Genomic DNA, 18,479 nt, shown 5'->3' with positions numbered 1-18,479 from the left:
ATGCGGGCGGGCGGCTTGCAGAAGGCAGGCTTGCTGCAGTCACGGTGGGCCCTGGTTGCGACCACAGTCCCAGAATTAAACCCCTCAGGCTGAAGCCTCGGGAACAGCCTCTCTCCCTGATGCTTTATTGTAACTCTTCTCTATAGTGAATCCTCAGAAGCGTTCATCTCACTCGGCTCATTCAGATCAAAGAAACTCCTTCACTGCAGCGTGAAGAATCTTGGAAAACCTACTTACAATGGGTGCAAAAACTCAAGCCCTTCTCTTAAGACAGGCTCAACTTCACCTGTTGGAGGAGATGGTGGTTCTCTTTGTAGTCTGACCCTGCTTTTACTGAAAAAGCTAAAGGAAAGAAAGCCGCTTCTGCAGCTGGGGTTTAGGAACAAGCCTCCACCCCCCTTGGCTGGCCGGGGAGCGCTCACACCCCATGCTGACTCTCTACTTTCTCATGCCTTCTCTCAGTTACCTTTCTCCCCAGGCCTCCAGCCTCTGAGAGGCTCAGGGGCAGCTAGAATTTCAATTGTTTCTTAACCCTGAAATTCATCCAATAAAGGGTACGGTCTGACCTTCTGACATGGAGACACTGTAATGTACACAGAACTGAGTGAATTAACCTAAGATCTGATGTCACAGAGGCGACTTGCAGAAGAGCCTCCTTCCCAGGCTGGGTGGTGTGCGGGGTGCAGCAAAGGTACGAAGCAGAGAGGGCACTGCCCCTCTCTGGGTCAGTTCCCAGGGGACCCCGGTCCCCCTCATTCAGGTGAAGCTGCAGAGGGGAGGGGGTGGCCGTGGGGGGAGTCTCTTAACTTTCCAAACTGCTTTCTTCTAACTTGTGCTGTGATTACATCCATCCTTTCAGGTTTCAAGTTCCTTTGTCTTCCCTTCAGAGCTTCTGGCTCTCCGTCCAACCGTTCTTTCTGTCTCCGCACTTTGCGTGAGCGGGAACGGTCTTGGCTCCCTGTGCTCTTGTCTCAGACATCCCTTGGCCCTTTGATTGACTTCAGACACACTTCTTGCCCATAGCAGGCAAAGGTGCGCTGTAACGCATGTAAAACTAGGCTGGGACCCAGCCTGGCCGCTTCCCACATGACGAGATGATGAACTCGCTAAGACCTAAGAGGTATGTTTAATCAGGAATTGGCGTGGGTTCGTGGAGAATGTTGCAACCTGGACTCTCCGTAAACAAGGGCCACCGTCTCTCCCTCCGACCACTTTTTACCTTACTGCTTACCACAGGTACTCAGGAAATGGCAATTGATTTTGATATTAGCCCAAACAAAACATAATTCGTAAGGTAAGGCAGCTCCAGAAACATTACATATCTTCTTCCCAAAACTTCCTACCCTCTTCCTTTTCCCATCTCCCCTCCACAGTCACAATGACCCAAGACTCCCTCCTTCATGAAACTGAAGGATTGGGGAAAACCCCAAATCCAATAATCAGGACTTAAAGCCTCTCAGGATGCGAAGACCTCCCTGAGCTCACCCAACTCCCTTTACTGTATTGTATTGTATTCTTCTATATTTATATTTACATACTTTTTTGGCTGCGCCGCATGGCTTGTGGGATCTTAGTTCCCTGACCAGGGATGGAACCCAGGCCATGGCAGTGAAAGCTCAGAGTCCTAACAACTGGACCACTAGAGAATTCCCCCGACTGCCTTTATATTGTTGACTCTAGTTTGTTTCTTGATTCCAGTGACAAAAAGAGCCTCTGTCCACTGTGTATGTCCCCTCCCAGTGGGGACCTGCCACCTAGTGCCGGCTCCCATGTGTGACACCCCCCCCCTCCGTAACAGAATGTCACCTGGATCTATTTCAGAGTTCCCTGAAGAGAAGAGGCAGCCGGGAAATGTACAAAGAGAAGAAAGCCTTCACTCAGGTAAGCAGCGTTCTACTCTCATGTTACGACGTCTCCTCATTTTGAATTTTCTCAAGTGTTAGTGTCACCTTTAATATCGTCAAAGAAACATGAGCTGCCCAAACATCTGGACTCATCCAAAGCCTCTGTGGGGGTGAAAACTGTCTTCCCAAACCAACAGCTCTTTTGTTTCTCGCACCGATCAGCTGGTGGTTTCTTCAAGAAGGAAAGGAACAAACTGGCTTCCTGAGCCAGTAACGCATAATTGCGTGCCGTTCAGGGCTCTGCCGTGCTCACAGCTGGTGGCAGGCGTTCTGGCCTTCGAAGACGTTCACACAGTAAAGTAGTAAAATAGCACAGCTGCCGTTGTGTCGGGTCATCCATAAAGCATCGTTTTGAGTGTTGGTTTTTTTTTTTTTAACGCACAAACTGAAGGGTGTCTTAAATTGTCCTAATTGAAAACCAGGTGTTCTCTCCAAGGTGGTAAGAGTGGGGCCCTTTCTGTGCACATGGCATGTGGCCTTCAGAACTTCCTTAGCTTTTCTGAACACTCGCTTTTCTGGATTCCTTCTTTTTTTAAAAAAAGAAAAAACTGCTAGTATTAGGTGTTGGCGAGAACAAGGCATCATTGGGGTGTCAGCTTCCTGAGCTCTCAGGGCAAGGACTAATTAGAGAGATGCAGTAAGTCCAGGAAACTACGAGCTCCGAGGCCCGGGGCCGGCCTCGCTGTGAATCCCACACCTGATTCCCTTTGCTTTCTCCCCTCTCCAAAGTTCCCCATCCCCAGAGCAGCCTTCACGGAGGGCCTGGCTGCGTGAGCGGGAGGAATGCCAGAGGTTAACTGTTCTCCACGTCTCTGCTCCCCAAATCTCACTTTGGAATCCGCTAAGAAGGGCGACATTAAAATCTGTCGTCCCCACTACTGGGAGCTTCAGCCCCCTTGGGCTTTGAGTCTGTTTCAACGTACTGGCTCCTGACCAGGGAAGAGCTTCTCTTTAAAAGGGTCATCTCTACCCATCGCGGGATGGACAGCGTGCAGTGCACTCACCCGAGGGTCAGTCAGGCTGGGGACAGGAGAGGGGAGACCCGGGCTCGGGAGCAGGTTAAGTGCCCAGCCTGCGGGATCGTTGAGCGAGGAGTTTCTGTCTGGCAGAGCGGTGGAACGGAGCGCCTTGGGAACTGCAGGTCCGCAGCCAGAACTCAGAGGAAACTGGCGCCCCGGCGCAAGGTAGGCGCATGCGCAGTCAGCGCTGGGGGGGCTGGCCAGACGGCAGACTTGCAAGCCAAAGAATATATACCGATATATATATATAGCGATATATTTCTGTCGCTTGTCAAGGCCTTTCCGCTGGTGGTGGCGGCGGTGGCCCTGTGTGTGTCCTCCCCCTCATGCCCTGCTTGCCTTCTCTGCCTGCACCAGGTGTGTCACGTGGGAAGGTTACTGGACCTGCTTTCATGCTGCATTCCTGAGCTATCGGACCATCTCCTGAAACCAGAGCCTGAGATCAGCCTAGACCCCTCCCCTGGAGTCTTGGCTGAGTTTTAGAAAGTCTTCAGTTAAAGATAAGATGGGTATCCAGCCCATGCTGCTTTAGCTGAGGCTGTGATTCCCCATCTTATTAGAAGGAGTTGGCTTCCCGCCCCAGAATAGGCTGAGCCCAGCTCCCTGCACACCCACCCCCAAAAACACTGCTCCAGCCGCCTCCACTGAGCGAGGAAGTCTGATCCCTTTGTTATAAGCCACACACTCCCTTGGCTTCAAAGATGGCCTTTCTGTCAAAAACTGCGTTAGTCTTGGTTTAGTCAGGCCTAGTAATGCATGGGTGTTGCGTAGAAATGAAGCACGCTTTAATCATCTAGTAGAATTTCTCGTATGTGGGTAGTTTCTTTAAGGAACAGGAAGGCTTTTTGGATATTTGATCAATCCTTAGGTAATCTATGAATTGGACACTCACTAGGGTATATCATAGAATCTTTTTTTTTTTTTTTTTTTTTTGGCTGTGTTGGGTCTTCGTTGCTGCAAGCGGGCTTTCTCTAGTTGCGGCGAGTGGGCTTCTCATTGCGGTGGCTTCTCTTGTTGTGGAGCACGGGCTCTAGGTGTGCAGGCTTCGGGAGTTGTGGCTCGCAGGCTCTAGAGCACAGGCTCAGTAGTTGTAGTGCATGCGTTTAGTTGCTCCACGGCCTGTGGGATCTTCTCGGACCAGGGCTCGAACCCGTGTCCCCTGCATTGGCAGGTGGATTCTTAACGACTGCGCCACCAGGGAAGCCCTATCATAGAATCTTGTTTCTTTACCTGACCTGGGTTTAAGACAGAGACAGAGAAGGATGGTTGTAGTTTATAATCAGACTGTGGGGAATGGCAGAGAGGGGGTGGGGGCGGATGGTGTGAGGTTTCTAGAAATCAAGGCAATTTGAGGGCTCTCTGGGGTTTTTTTTACCTGTATAAGCGGGGCCAGATGAGTACTTACAACCAAGTACAGAAAACCCTTGGGGAAGGCCCAGTCTCCATGTGCCTCTCGTGTGCCTTCCCCGATTTCTCAGTTCAACTTTTGGGGGGAGCCCTCAGGAGAGATGGCCTGAGACTCTCTGATCTTGGTTTGAGACAAAAGCGTCCGGAACCGTGCAGGTGACTCTGCCCCTTGGCCTCCACCGTCTCAAGGCCTCACCAGTTGTGAGTTTCCAGGGAAGTAGGGTCAGGACACGGGTTACGGCTGGGGCCCTGCACATCCCTGGGTCCGCCCAGGCTTCAGTCCTGGGCTGGAGGTGGAGTTCCCTTGTGGCTGGCAACAATCTCCTCTCCGATCTCCACGACTGTCCCCAGGCACGAAGGTGAATTTCTGTGCTTCCGGGGAGATAGGATCATTTAGGTGATTTTGGACACGGGACAAACACTGGCTATCAAGTTAATGATGGGGCTAAGGGTCTTCCTATCCCAGACTTGTCACCCCCAAACTGATTCATTTACAAAGTATTGACAATCTATCTCCATTGATATGTATTTTAGCTTATTCAAACTCCATTCCTTCCTGTGACAACAAAGACCTCTCTGTGTATTTGGATACAATAGATTTCTTACAAATCTATGTTTACCAAAAATTGAAAAGATGCTCTTGATTGTTCTACTCTCAAAAGTTCTAAGAAACTGGGTTGTTTAACATGCCAATTTCTGGTACAGAGTAGGTATTCAATATTTACCGAAGGAATGAATGAATCAACAAATAAGTATGCTTTCCCCCTTAGTATTAGGATTAAATATAGTATGTCTTTTACAGCCCGTGTATTCTATGTAGGCCCTTTAAAAATATATATCATTACCCCAGCAGTGATAACCCATCTTGCTCCATTGAGCAGGGCAGACAGCTTTATTTCTAGTTAGTCACAGAAACCCTTGTTATGTCTGCCTAACCAAAAACAAAGCGGATCCTTAATGTGATAAGTTCTTAGATCACGAAGACCATGCTCTCCTCCCAGTGACATTTCTATATAACTCTCCTGACGTGCAAACAGGAAAAAAAAAAAAAAAACCAAAACAGAATTACTGGCTCCTTTTCCCCAAATTGAGTTTCAGACAAAGCAGAAGGTTGGCTTCAGCGTGCTGGAGTGTGGAGATTGACCACATACAAACCACTCAGCTATATGCTGTTCCTTTTGACCTTCAACAACGACCTTGCTTGAGTTGAGGGTTCTGCTTTGGACATAAGGAGCCGGTTCCCCAGGGCTCTGCGCTCAGCCCCTGCTGCCATGGACAGAAGGAGCGGGACCGGTAGGCCCTCTGCTAAGAGGTGGCGTGAGAGGTAGTCCCTCAGAGGGCGCGCAGGCAGCACCAGGGCTGCTTTCCGTGTGGTTCTGGCTCACAGCTGGCCTGTGATTTTTCTTTGAATCTTACCTGTCACTCTGCTTTTCTTTCCTTCCATGGGTTTGTGGCTCGGGCAGGAGGGGTCTAGGGGTGGAAGGAGGAAAGGTGGGGGCACCCGGGGAGGTGTTTCTATGTCTTTCTGCCCCATGGTAAGCGAGTGGCAAGAACAGGGTGGAGAATGAGCCGTGTTCTCTGAGGATGAAGCTGCGCCAGCCCTGCTGGCCTGTTTGCGCACAAGTGATCTGGAAGAGTCATCCCCCCCCAGGGGGCTGACTTGCTGTGGTTTGATGACTCTCCGTCCCCTGGGTTGACGGGGTGTGACCACCACCCAGCGCATCACTGAGTTTGTGTGGCGGGGGAGCCTCTGCCTAAGTCTTTGTCCCCATGACGGCCTTTTGAAGCTTGGTAGCCAATCAAAGAGGAATGATTCATGAAATTGGTCACTGTTGTCAGCCACTGAATGTGAAGAGTTCATGCAGCTTCAGGGCATTGAGACCTGCGCTGCGAAGGCAGAGTCCACTTTCCAGTTGGTCCAGAAACTGCCTTCTTGACCTCAGCCGAGCAGTGTGGGCTTTTAGTAGCCGCGAGCCTGCTCCGGTGACCCTCCAGAATCCTCTGGGATCCCGATGACCACCACTTCTCAGGTTTTAAACCAGTTAACACCTTGCCTTGGGTTTCTGAGTTTAATTTCCTGCTGTGTTACAGCCACTAAAGGCGCAGAACGTAACCAAAGTCAAGTTCGCGTGGGGAGAGGGTGCGAGTCACCCGGGCTTAGGTTTGCAGTAACCATTTCATACTAACCGTCAGAGCTTGGTACTTACTGTGCAACTCGGCTTCCAAAGCACCCTCATGCCCATCATCTCGTGATTTGTCCTCATGCCATCCCTGTGATTCGTTGCGGGAGGGGAGGCAGGAGAGGAGGAGCGTTGGGTTGCCGTGTCTCAGGTTCCAGCAAAGCCGGGCTCTCATTTGGGGTCACCTGGCCTCCCCATCCTGTTAATACCTGTGAGGTGCTGGCCCGCCCCTCTGATGAGGTAGGAGGTAAGTGGCAACAGGTGGAAGTGGCCACAGAGGCCTGTCTACCTGCCCCAGGCTGAGCAAGGGGTCTGGGGTCTCTCACTGGTCAGGGTGGACCCACAAAGTAACGGTGGGCGGGGGTGGGTCGCCGCATTGCTGACGGGGCTGGGTTTCATCTCATTCACTCCTCTCCACTCATCTCCTGGGTGATGGTTTTTGTGTGCACGTTTTTCCAAACTAATTGTTTGGTTTCCTTTGTTTCTGTGACAGAGCCACCACCAGCAGTCCTTGGTGCCCCCATGAAGGCCCTGGGCTCACCCTGGCTCTGTCGTGGTCCCTCTAACGAGCGACTCCACACACTGACGTGAAGATCGGTGTTTTGTGTGTGCGTGTGTCGGGGGCGAGGTGCAAGGGAAATCGTCAAAAACAGGAACATTTGGTATTTTCAAATAACCCTCCTCTGGGCTGCTCTCTCCTGGCAGGATGACAGTGCCGACCTGAGGTGCCAGCTCCAGTTTGCCAAAGAGGAGGGCTCGCTGATGCTCAGGAAGATGGCCAAGCTGGGGCGGGAGAAGGACGGGCTGGAGCAGGAGCTGCAGAGGTACAAGGCCCTCTACGGGGACGTGGACAGCCCCCTCCCCACGGGGGAGGCCGGCGGGCCGCCCAGCACTCGGGAGGCCGAGCTGAAGCTGCGGCTAAAGCTGGTAGAGGAGGAAGCCAGCATCTTGGGCCGGAAGATCGTGGAGCTGGAGGTGGAGAACCGGGGCCTCAAGGCGGAGATGGAGGACCTGCGGGGCCAGCACGAGCGAGACACCGCGGGCCGGGAGCCCCTGCCCGGCGTTCCGACCTCGCCCTTCGGGGACTCCCTGGAGTCCTCCGCAGAGCTGCGCCGGCACCTGCAGTTCGTGGAGGAGGAGGCTGAGCTGCTGCGGAGGTCCATCTCCGAGATCGAGGACCACAACCGACAGCTGACCCACGAGCTGAGCAAGTTCAAGTTCGAGCCGCGGCCGGAGCCCGCGTGGCTGGCGGGGGGCGCGGGCGGCGGGGCGCCCCTGCAGGACGAGCTCCAAGCGGCGCGGCTGCAGATCAGCGAGCTGAGCGGGAAGGTGCTGACGCTGCAGCATGAGAACCAAGCACTGCTGTTGGGCGCCCCACGCTGTGACCCGGCCGCACCCACGGGCCCGCGCGCCCCAAGCCCCCGCGACAGCGACGCTGACAGCGACACGGGCAAGAAAGAGAGCGACGGGGAGGACGGCCGCGCGCTGCAGCCCCGGCGGGAGGGCCCCATCGGCGGCGAGAGCGACTCGGAGGAGACCTTCGAGAAGACGTCGGGCTTCGGCAGCGGGAGGCCGTCGGAGGCTGGTGAGTGCCCAGCGGAGCTGCTCCACGCTCGGGAGGACTCGGAGCGCCTGGCGAGCATCAGGCACGAGGCCGAGCGGCTGGAGCGGACCGTGGAGCGCATCATCAACGACACCGACGGCTTCACGGACGCGGCGCTGCAGGGCGGTGGGGCCTCGTCGGGAGCCGGCGCCAAGGAGGAGCCCCAGCTGCTGGGGACCCTCAATGCGAGGATGAAGGCCTTCAGGAAGGAGCTCCAGGCCTTCCTGGAGCAGGTGGAGCGGCTGGGGGAGGGCCTGTCCCCTCTGCCCCACCTCACCGAGTCTTCCAGCTTCCTGTCCTCTGTGACCTCCGTGTCCCGGGACTCCCCCGTCGGGAACCTGGGGAAGGAGCTGGGCCCGGACCTGCAGGTAAGGGGGCTCCCGGCTCTGCCTCCCTGCTCCCTCCTGCTCCTCCTCCTCCTCGCTGGCCTTGCCGCACTCCAGCTCACCCTGCTCACGGCTGCTTGGTTATGATCGCACACCTGCCTTGTACTAAAGCCTCAAGTTTCAACCAAAGCCTTTCTGTTGGTTGGGTTTCTCCTTTTTTTCCTTCACGCCCCCTCCCCACGGTTTGGTTTGATTTGGTTTCGCTCGCTCTCTTTTGTCTCCTTGTTTCTTTCCCCCTTTTCCTCTGATTTTTAACTGCGCCGCCGCTGCTCTTAGCTGAGGGGTCCTCCCTCTTGACACAAGGCTAATCCTGCTGGCAGCGCTAGGATCGTCGCAGTCTGTCCCTTTTTTTTGTTTTTGGCGTCCCAAACGACCAGCCATCCCAACGAAGAAGCAAAGAGGAGTTTAAGACGCAGTACAAACGCTCTTCACGGTCAGGATAATTAGCAGACTTCCCGGGAGCGCGTGCATCCCTGCCTGGGTTCACTGCCCCAGGGACAGTCCAGCCCTGAAGGCCGTAGGCAGCCCACCCGCTCCCTCTGCGACACAGCCCGGCCGGGCGAGGAGCGCGGCGGAGAGAAGGATGGTTTTGATGGCACCCCCGGAGCAGCGGGCGGCGAGTGGAGTAGCCCCAGGACTGCTCTCGCGTGCGCCGCCCTGGACTGTGGCTTTCGCTGCGCGACCACAGAGAGGAAGCAGCAGGAGCCTTGTTTCCGTATCCTTCGTGGGTAGTGCGCTTGCGGGCGAGTCTGACTCATGCGTCCCCATCGCATGCGCCTCGTAACCAGCGTGTTGCATTCTTCTCCCTGTTTCTCTGTTTGCTTTTCAGATCTCTCAGCCCGCCATTCTGCTCAGCCTCATCTTGGCTCTGTTCTCTCCTCTCTCTGAGGCCGCTGTGTTTACGTTGGTTTCTCTGGTCATGCTTTTCCTCATCCCGTAGTTTACCAGATGTCTGTCTACCTGCCCCACCCCACCCTGCCCTCTTGTCCTTTGTGTTTTGTTTAAAATTTTAAAACAAAAACAAAAACAAAAAACAAATCCCTCCCGTGCACCTAACAGTCCAAACTGAGAGATCAGCTGGAGTGGCAGCCCGGGCAGGAGCGAGGGGAGGAGCGGGGGCCCCTGCATCTCCGAGCCACACGGGAGCTGCACCGTCGAGCCGACGGGGACGCGGGGAGCTGCCGGCCCGGAGCCCAGAGCTGCTTCAACCTGGAGGTCAGCAGGGGCGGGTCCCAGCGGCCACGCCCCCTCCCACCCCTCCTTCGCCGTGTGTCGGTGTGAGGGTTCCTACCTGGGTCCGAGGCCCCTACGGAACGGGGAGGGGGGGCGATGCGGAACCAGGGGAGACTTAACTGAATCAGAATCCATTGCATGCAACTGAACTGAGGGGTCCATACAGGGTGAGGGCAGGGGGACTGGTTCTCCTGGGTCCTCGGGCAAAGCATATGAGACTGATTGGGGAGTGCTCTGTGGCTTCTTGTCAGACAGTAAGGAAAGCAGGACTGAAAACCAGGCCATGTCCCTCCTGTGTCTTGTGGGCCCGCCCCACGTTTTCCATGCCGGCGCTCCAGTCGTAGGGCAGAATCAGGGATGCTCTCCTGACCCGGTGGCTCTTCAGCAGTCTGTTGTCATAGCAACCCATGTCCACAAAGCTCGCAGCCCCCACAAATACTCCATTGTATGCAACAGTTGTCCTCTCAGTGAATGCTCTTCCCTGCAAGTAATTCAACCCAGTACAGAAGGACAGGTGGCCCCGAGGAGTGAGTGTCTGGCTCTGGTACTGCCCGTTGAGGCAGGTTACTGCAGGGTTAGAGCCGCATGTTATGCATCAGAAAAGGTCGGGATGAAGGGTCTTCATTCATCAGTCCCAGCGAGGATGTTACCATTCAGCTTTGAGGCATCAGAGCAGTTCCCAAAAGGCAGGAGAGAGGACGAGGAGTGTTGTGGCTCCTGTAGCTGGTACCGATTTTCTTTTTTTTCCTGTATGATTTTATAACTATAAATATACAGTAAAAATGAGCAAAAACTAGCCAATCAGAGTACATCAAATGATAGGACACGTAGGCCACGACCGGCCCATCTGCGTCCTGTCCTGCACACGGGGTACTGGCACCAAAACCAATGGCCAGAGGCGGGGTGTCGACACCAGTTTTCTCTGCCCATCTTGACCCTTCCTCGTTTTCCACGGGCTGCTCCCTGGTCCTGTCCCTGGAGCCCTCTTTCCTGTGATATACCGTTCAGGGCGTGTCCCACGTAACCACATCTGGTTCACTCTGGTGAGTGTCGGAGGGCTCCTCTCCACACGCCCCCAGGCCCTGCTGGATCCTGTGGGCGTGACGAGTGTGCTCCTCGCTTGCCCAGACACGCGTGCTTTGCAGAGCTTCAGAAACTGGCAGTGGTTCTGGACAGAGGAAGATGCTTCATTGAATCAAACCATGTTGTGGGAAAACTAAACCTTCGTAATAGGTCCATTAGCAGAGTTAGTTGTTGCCATGTGACTTAGGGTCACTGAACAGTGTAGCTCAGAAGGGATCTTCAGACGAATCCCCTCATTGTGCGGATGAGAAGGAGTGTGAAGGAGTGTGAAGCAGTGTCAGCAAATTCTCCCCACCCCCCAGCCGGTTGGTGGTGGAACTGGGTCCAGAACCGTTTTCCTCGGGCCTGGTCAGTCCTCTCCCCACCCCAACCCCTCCCGTGAGGAGTGCTGCCTGTACAGCAGGGACTGGTCCCCACTGGGCCTGGACACCTCCAACACGAGCTCTGTCTCCTTGGGGGCGGTGTTTCCAAATGCAGATCACCCGGGGGACTAATTGTATGGCCAGCTATCTTGCCGTGGAATGTTTCTTCTTTTAAGCATCTGTTTGGTTTCCTTTAATTTTATACATTTTAAGGAGGAAGTAAAAAAAACTCAAAGTGAGAGGCAAGGTCCGGGAGCATCGTTTTCTAGAAGGGGAAATAGAATTACTCAGGAGTTAAACATTCTTTGTTCTCATTTTTTATTCACCAAGGCATGTCACACAGAAGAGAAAACTCAATTATGTATGCAAACACATTGTATATTAAAATACTTTCTAAAAGATGAAACATATTCTAGGACCCCTCTCATGGCTCCATAGCTTTCCCTTTTATGAGAAGAGCCGCATGGAGATCGCTTGTAGGGTCTGGGGCTCAGTGGAGCTGCTGTGTCCCTGGGGTGGATATCACCCTGACAGACTGCTCAGTTTGGTGTTTGAATATTACTTTGGATTAAAGAATTGTACAATGGACCGTTCTAGGGAGCAGAACTCTTAAAACCTTTTAATGAAAATGTAACCGAATTCATTGCCAACAATTGCTTTCCTGTGAGGCTCTAATGGAAACAGTGCACAAAGCTTCCGTCAGGTAGCAGGGAAGCTGCTCTGGGTTAAAGACACGTCACATGGCATGGATGTCATTTCTGCTGTACAGCAAAGTGATTCAGTTATACATATATTCTTTTTCATATTCTTCTCCTTTATGGTTTATCACAGGATATTGAATATAGTTCCCTGTGCTATACAGTAGGACCTTGTTTATCCATTCTATATATAGTAGTTTGCATCTGCTAATCCCAAACTCTCAATCCATCCCTCCCCCTTGTTAGCAGTTTTCTTTACTACCTCTTCCATTGCCCTTGAAATGACCATGGTTTGTCTGCACAGCTAACTACTCCTGTACACGTGTGAATTTCCTTCAGCTCCTGGCCCTTAGCTCCTCAGAGGGGGTGGTGGAGGGACTGATAGGACGCCCAGGACCAGTGGCTTAAAAGAAGAAACAACTTTCTGAATTTAAGCTGAAGTTCAGAAATATTTCTCAATTCCAATTTCTCAAGTTCCACTTGTGAAGTGCTTTCTATGTTTTTTGCCTTATAGATTTTCAAGTTTGGGGAAAGGGGAAAGAAGTTAAGTGCTTATTTGACAAGATTTGGGTGTTTGGCCAAACACCCAAACTTAACTACTACTAGTACTAGCAGTACCAGTAGCAGCAGTAATAACAAGGCAAAAAAGAAAAAAACTACCTTACTCCAGGGTACCGTGTTAACAGGTAACAGATCTGTGCAGTGAGAGGCCTGCCCCTCTGACCGCACACGATAAGCTTGGGAGGGGAAGGTGTATCTACCCAGCCTCTCAGAACTGTCACAGCCAGAGAGAGCCGGAGTCACAACCTGCTAACACCCACTAACCTACTAATGCAACCACACAAAAGTTAACTGCTCAGAGGAGAACAACCAGACTTCAGAAGGACCAATATTGCTGTTGCCTGTTCCTCTCGGTAGATATCAGCAAGATTCTCATGTGGCACTGGATTCTTCCCTGACTTTGCTCCCTGTGGCTCCCGGCAAATCTGCTGAGAGATTCCCATCTGTTAAGGAGAGCAGGGTACGGAATATGTGGTTTGGAATGTGTGGGGTGCCTTAAAAATAGTTCTGAATGAGGAGTAGCCAAGCACGGGCACTGGTCAGATTACACATAAATGACACCGAGCCTGTGCCCAGAGGATTGAGTTTCTGGGTCAGAAATCTCAGAGATCTTCTCCTGAGCCCCTCCTCTTGTCCTTTAATCAACGAGCTATCCCTTCGGCCTCAGCTGTGACATACCATCCTCGATAAAACGACGTGGGGTTTATGCCAAGTATGTGTGCACAGGTGTTGACCCAATAAACCACTTTGGAAAGAAGGGGTAGCAAAACCGGCCAGAACAAAATGGAAGTCACGGGAGATGAGGTCACAGGGATACAGGTGGAACGGAGTCCTAGTTAGAAAGTAGTGTTGCTAGTGTCTAATAAGTGGCTACAATGAAAAGCTTTTTTTTTGTTTGTTTCATTTTGTTTTTGGTATATCGAGATAGTGAAGTTGTCTCCTTAAGTATGAAAAGTAATTTATAAGCCACTATCTCTGAAGATGGCCAGGAAATTAGCAGTGTAAATCGGCGTGGGACACGCCACGTAGGGGCAGGTGTGGGCTGCGGGCTTCCCAGCAGTAACACAGGGAGGTGGCTGTGGTGTTGAGACGAACACGAGCCCACAGCCTGGGGGCCACTGCGAGGGTGTCCGTTCACGTAAACAGTCTGCGCAGGACGAGGTCAGTGCGTTCGATGTGTAATCAGAATCTCAGGTGAGTGCGCGGAGGATGGTTTCAGAATCTCACCTTCGGGAACATGGCGATGAAGGGAAGTATGTATTTTCCGGAGATCTCTGTGTTGCGTGAAAATGCTGTGAATGTGGCAGTTGTGTGGCCCTGGATGGAAATTTCTGCCACAGCCTGTTTGTATTTCGGCTTTTGTGACACTGGAGTAACGGCATCCTGACAAGGAGCAATTAGTTGTCCATAGAGTTTAATGTTCCATTAGCAAAAATAGACCAGAAAAGAGGAAAATGTGTTGTAGATGAGGAGGATCTAGAAGTTTCTGTCGTTGACCAGCCTCCACAGACGACACGAGAGCCGCTGTAGGTGAATCAAATGTCCCAGATGAACATCCTCATAGGACTTAAAGGGTCCTTTTCTGTGACCCTTCCAAGGTGAGGTTCAGAGGAACACATTTTTAATCAAACGACACTGAAATAGGAGGCCTGTATATTTGTTCAAAATAAAAAGTTTATATAATTATTTATTAAGATGACAACCAAACGAAATAGTGTAATATATAGAAACTAAATTAATAGGTCTTTGCTTTTCTTAAAAGATCAGCTTGATTTCAATGCTCGTTTTAACATCTAATAATTCAGAGCTTTGGGCTGGTACCAAATGTGTTAAAATACGGAGGATTTTCATATTTTAAATGTATAGAGTAGCATGTAACTCAAAAGTAAATCTGGGACTTCCCTGGTGGCGCAGTGGTTAAGAATCCGCCTGCCAATGCAGGGGACACAGGTGTGATCCCTAGCCCGGGAAGATCCCACATGCCGCGGAGCAGCTAAGGCCCGTGCGCCACAGCTACTGAGCCTGCGCTCTAGAGCCCGCGAGCCACAACTACTGAGCCCACGTGCCACAACTACTGAAGCCCACGCACCTAGAGCCCGTGCTCCACAACAAGAGAAGCCACCGCAATGAGAAGCCCGTGCACCACAACAAAGAGTAGCCCCCAGTCGCCGCAGCTAGAGAAAGCCCGCGCACAGCAACGAAGACTCAATGCAGCCAAAAATAATTTATTTGGAAAAAAAAAAGAAAAAGTAAAGCTGGAGGAATTCCCTGGTGGTCCAGTGGTTAGGACTCGGCGCTTTCACTGCTGAGGGCCGAAGTTCAATCCCTGGTTGGGGAACTAAGATCCTGCAAGCCGTGCAGCATGGCCAAAAGGAAAGAAAAAAAAAGTAAAGCTGACCATAGAGCAACCAGGTGACCTGGAAGCACTCCTGTGCCAAACTCCTCGAGGGGCAGGAGGGAAGCCCCAGGAGGGCAGGGGTCGGGGGCAGCTTACTTACTGCTGTGTCCCCAGCATAGAGCCGAAAGCTATAGGCACTCAGTAGATAGAAAGTGCTGCATAAAATATCTAATGTCCTTTTAAATATAGAGCTCTATTCCCAAGAAAGTTAGGAAAATCTTCAAGGGTTGGAATTGACTTCAGAATTGAAAATGGACAGGGAGAGAAATGAACCAGGACCACCCCCCGCAAACTGCCCTTTATGAAAGGCTGAAGAAGCGTCTGTCCATGGCGGGGGGAGGGTGGGCAATAGGACAGCTTGCCCAGCCGCGTGGAGCCTCCCCAGGGTACCCGTCAGGATGGCGGCCTCACCAGGACCAGGCTCTAAGCTGAACCCCTGAGGAAAGGAGAATTTCTGTTCAGCTGCTGGCTTCTGCAAATTCAAGACCACCTGCGGGCACATCCTCAGCCCAGGCCACACTCGAGATCCTAGCTAATGCCCCACCGCCGATGCGCTCATGGCGCTAGCGCAGCAGCAGCTGGAGCCACTCTGAGACCTCCAGATCCTAGAATTAGCAGATAGAAACTGTAAAAGAAGCGCTCTCAGATCGACCAAGGGCCAGCAAACAGGACAAAAAAGTAACTCGTACTGTAAAAGATCCCACATATTAAAGAAAAAAGAATAGAACTTTTAGAAATGAGAAATTAGTCAGTGGGGTAAATTCGATGTGTAGAGAAATACCCCTCTTCAGAGAGAACCCCCGACTCTGCCTAGTAGATATAAAAGGCTGCAGTAATAATACCTAGTAACCAGCAAAGTTACAGAGGCATTCACGGTCTCAGTAGTTCTTGAGTTTCTTGAAAAGAGGATGACCTTAAATCTCTAGCTTTCAAAAATTGTATCCCAAAGTGGTGAGTTCCCAGTGTCTCTGATATTCGGTCTCCATCCTTCTTTCTGTAAATTCTCTTGTAGTCAACCCTGTGCTAGGGCAAGTGCTCTGCTCTTTTATTGTCTGCATTTCCTACTCTTGGGATGTAATCTTCACTCATGACAATCCAGGCAACACCAGCTTGTATCAGAGGAGAACAGCGGTACCCTCGGTGAGAAATAACAGATTAGTTAAACGTAATCAGAATGAACTAGCGAAGTGACAACTGTTTTTCTTGCAACAGACCACTCTAATCCCCAGCTTTATAAATCACCTATCTTCACGCAGCAGAAACCAGTGAGTAGCACGGCATGCCTCAGTTTTAATGATGACTGAGATTTTCAATATGACAGCGTTTCCATCTCTAAAAAACATTTCAAAAGGAGAAGCTCGGCATCTATCATTGCCATTTGCACATAAAAGATGGATTTTACCAATAAAAATTATGTTAAAGATTCCTTTAAGTATTTTAACCTAAAATGTAGCAAGCAGATCTTATGTAGCTCCTCCAAGGCACCATGTGTGTCTGTTCGGTGAAGGAGCCCCAGGCCCGTTACCTAGAGCATCCTGGGTGGGAATGTGAGGAGGAAAGAGAGGCCTCCCATGGGGCAGGAAAAACTCTAACAGGAAAGTGTACGAACTCATTAACTATGCAACTGAGAGGCACATGTGAACTTGGGCAGTGAATCTAAGAGGCTGTGTGTGAGGTGGTCATGCTTGACCATCAGGACTGCCAGCTCTGGTGCCCCCAGCATTTAAAAAGCTGTCTTGAAGCTGCTATGGGGGCTGCCACCTCTCGGCCTGGTTTGTCTTGCCGTGGTGGCCGAAGCTCAGGTGCTGGGTACCGCTTACCCACCCGTCTGCTGGGTGAGAGGTGCAGGGCAGGCGGAGCCCAGGTGAGGCTCTGCGGGAGCTGCTGAGGGTCACTCCTCTGCCACCGCGCCCATGCGTGCCATGTCACTCCATGTGTGTCCCTGCCTTGTGCACGTTTGTCCTGCATCTTCAGCTCAGACCGAGTTCTTGCTGCCACTAAACCCCTTCCTTTGTCCCACCAATCAGCTCAGGGGCTCCCCTGTTTTACCTGAACAGAGTGTATTGATAAAGGAGCTGTAGGGTCAGCTTGCGCAGGTGGCCAGAATGCATCAAGAGGAGGCAGAGAGATTTACAGACACCATCCGGAAGGTAAATACGGACCACGGTTCAGCACCACCTTCTCTGTCTGCAGGGCCCCTTGAGAGAGAGAGAGGACAAGAGGTGTTTTACAAGGACTCTGTCTCCCGCACAGGCTGGGCAGCCTGGGCTCGGGGCTGGAGGGCGTGTGGAAGGGACATCCCTTCAAGCTGCCCCCTGGGGGTCTCATAAAGATCACTATCTCCCTCCCTGCTCGAAAACATGCATTTCCATGCTGACATTGTGGTCTCGGGAAGGTCTTCCTAATATCTAATCTAAACTTTCCTGCAGCCAGAATCAGCAAAGTAAAGTAAGGGCCCTAAGCGCCGGACATTAAAGTGTGTCCATAACTTTCACTGTCCTGCAGATTGATATGTTTTGACAATATTAGGTTAATTTTCTGAGAGAAACGTCAACAATTCACCCATTGTTTTCAGAAAGCTGCCATTAACTGAGCTGTGGCCTTATCAGCTCTTTCAGCTGTTTTAGAGTAACCTGTTCCTGGCCCCTGATCCCTCATCCACTCAGTCCTTCCCAAGTTCCTAGGAGACGGACTTCACTGCCCGCAGGCCTCCGAGGACCATCCAGTTCCCGCCACCCCGGATCTATTTGAGTTGTAAACAGATATCCAGGCTCGGAATTGCCAAGGCTGCTGCTTTTTGTATTTGTTCTTGAAAGATATCTGTATCTTTAAAACCAAAAACCAGTTGATCTTGAAGTGGCACCACGGTATTTTAAATGCATATCCTATGCAAAATAAGGTACCTGTGTATCCAAGAACTTATTTTGGCAAGGAATGTGAGTTACACCGAAGCCCCGTGTTGCCGTGGTCGTGCTTATCTAAATGGGTCAAAAAACTGATTAAGGGAGCCCCTTCTGCACCTTGCCACGCAGAGCAGAGCCGAGCCGGGTACCATCCTTTACCACTAGTTGTGCACCCCTTTTTAAAAGTTACATTTATAGGTCAAGTTTCACGTATTATTAGGTAATATGAAATTATTTTCCTTTTGTAAAGGGTAAATTCCTACGTAATTTAACTTTTTTTGCATTGCACCAAAAATCATGTTTGAGTGAATTTATCCCTGGAGACGCCGTTAGCAGAATGGCAGGGTCCCAGGTGTTTCTAGTACTTGGATTCAGGATAAAGGGGTGGGTGTGAAGAGTCTCCCAGTCCTCAGTTGGAGGTGGTGAGATGGCATCTAGGCTTGTTCAGAGGGGAATGGAAGGGGGGTCCCCTCACCTCCCCGAAGGCAGAGGACCAGAACTCTGAGACTTGGGAAGTGTGTGGGGTCCTGGAGGGGAGAGGTCAGAGCCAGCGAGTCAGGAAGGGTCGTTTCCAGGAGGTTAGGGATGAAAAAACCAAGAGAACAGCCCCTTCCCAGGGCTGCGCCTCCAGCGGCCAATCCTGGGGGCCCCTCTGGGACACCCGCCATGCACTGGGCACTGCACAGCATGAGTTAGCGGCACTCAGCAGCTGAAACTTTACCAGGGTCAGTCGATAGCCTAA

General features: G+C 51.7%; 1 protein-coding gene across 4 annotated transcripts in view; it reads left to right on the top strand.

Moving 5' to 3' along the window:
- The window catches only part of MTCL1 (microtubule crosslinking factor 1), a 128,672-nt gene that overhangs the window by 74,275 nt on the left and 35,918 nt on the right, over positions 1-18,479 (top strand). For 3 of the 4 annotated variants that reach the window (XM_036822936.1, XM_036822934.1, XM_036822935.1), the window contains exons 4-6: positions 1,822-1,881; positions 7,216-8,481; positions 9,559-9,714. In XM_036822936.1, coding sequence (XP_036678831.1) covers positions 1,822-1,881; positions 7,216-8,481; positions 9,559-9,714 — 1,482 coding nt within the window. The remainder of the gene's footprint in view (positions 1-1,821; positions 1,882-7,215; positions 8,482-9,558; positions 9,715-18,479) is intronic. The other variant, XM_036822937.1, reaches the window with a different exon arrangement.

The sequence above is a fragment of the Balaenoptera musculus genome, chromosome 14, assembly GCF_009873245.2.
Source record: "Balaenoptera musculus isolate JJ_BM4_2016_0621 chromosome 14, mBalMus1.pri.v3, whole genome shotgun sequence".
Classification (NCBI taxonomy): domain Eukaryota; kingdom Metazoa; phylum Chordata; class Mammalia; order Artiodactyla; family Balaenopteridae; genus Balaenoptera; species Balaenoptera musculus.
This window is presented reverse-complemented; position numbering and strand designations above follow the sequence as displayed.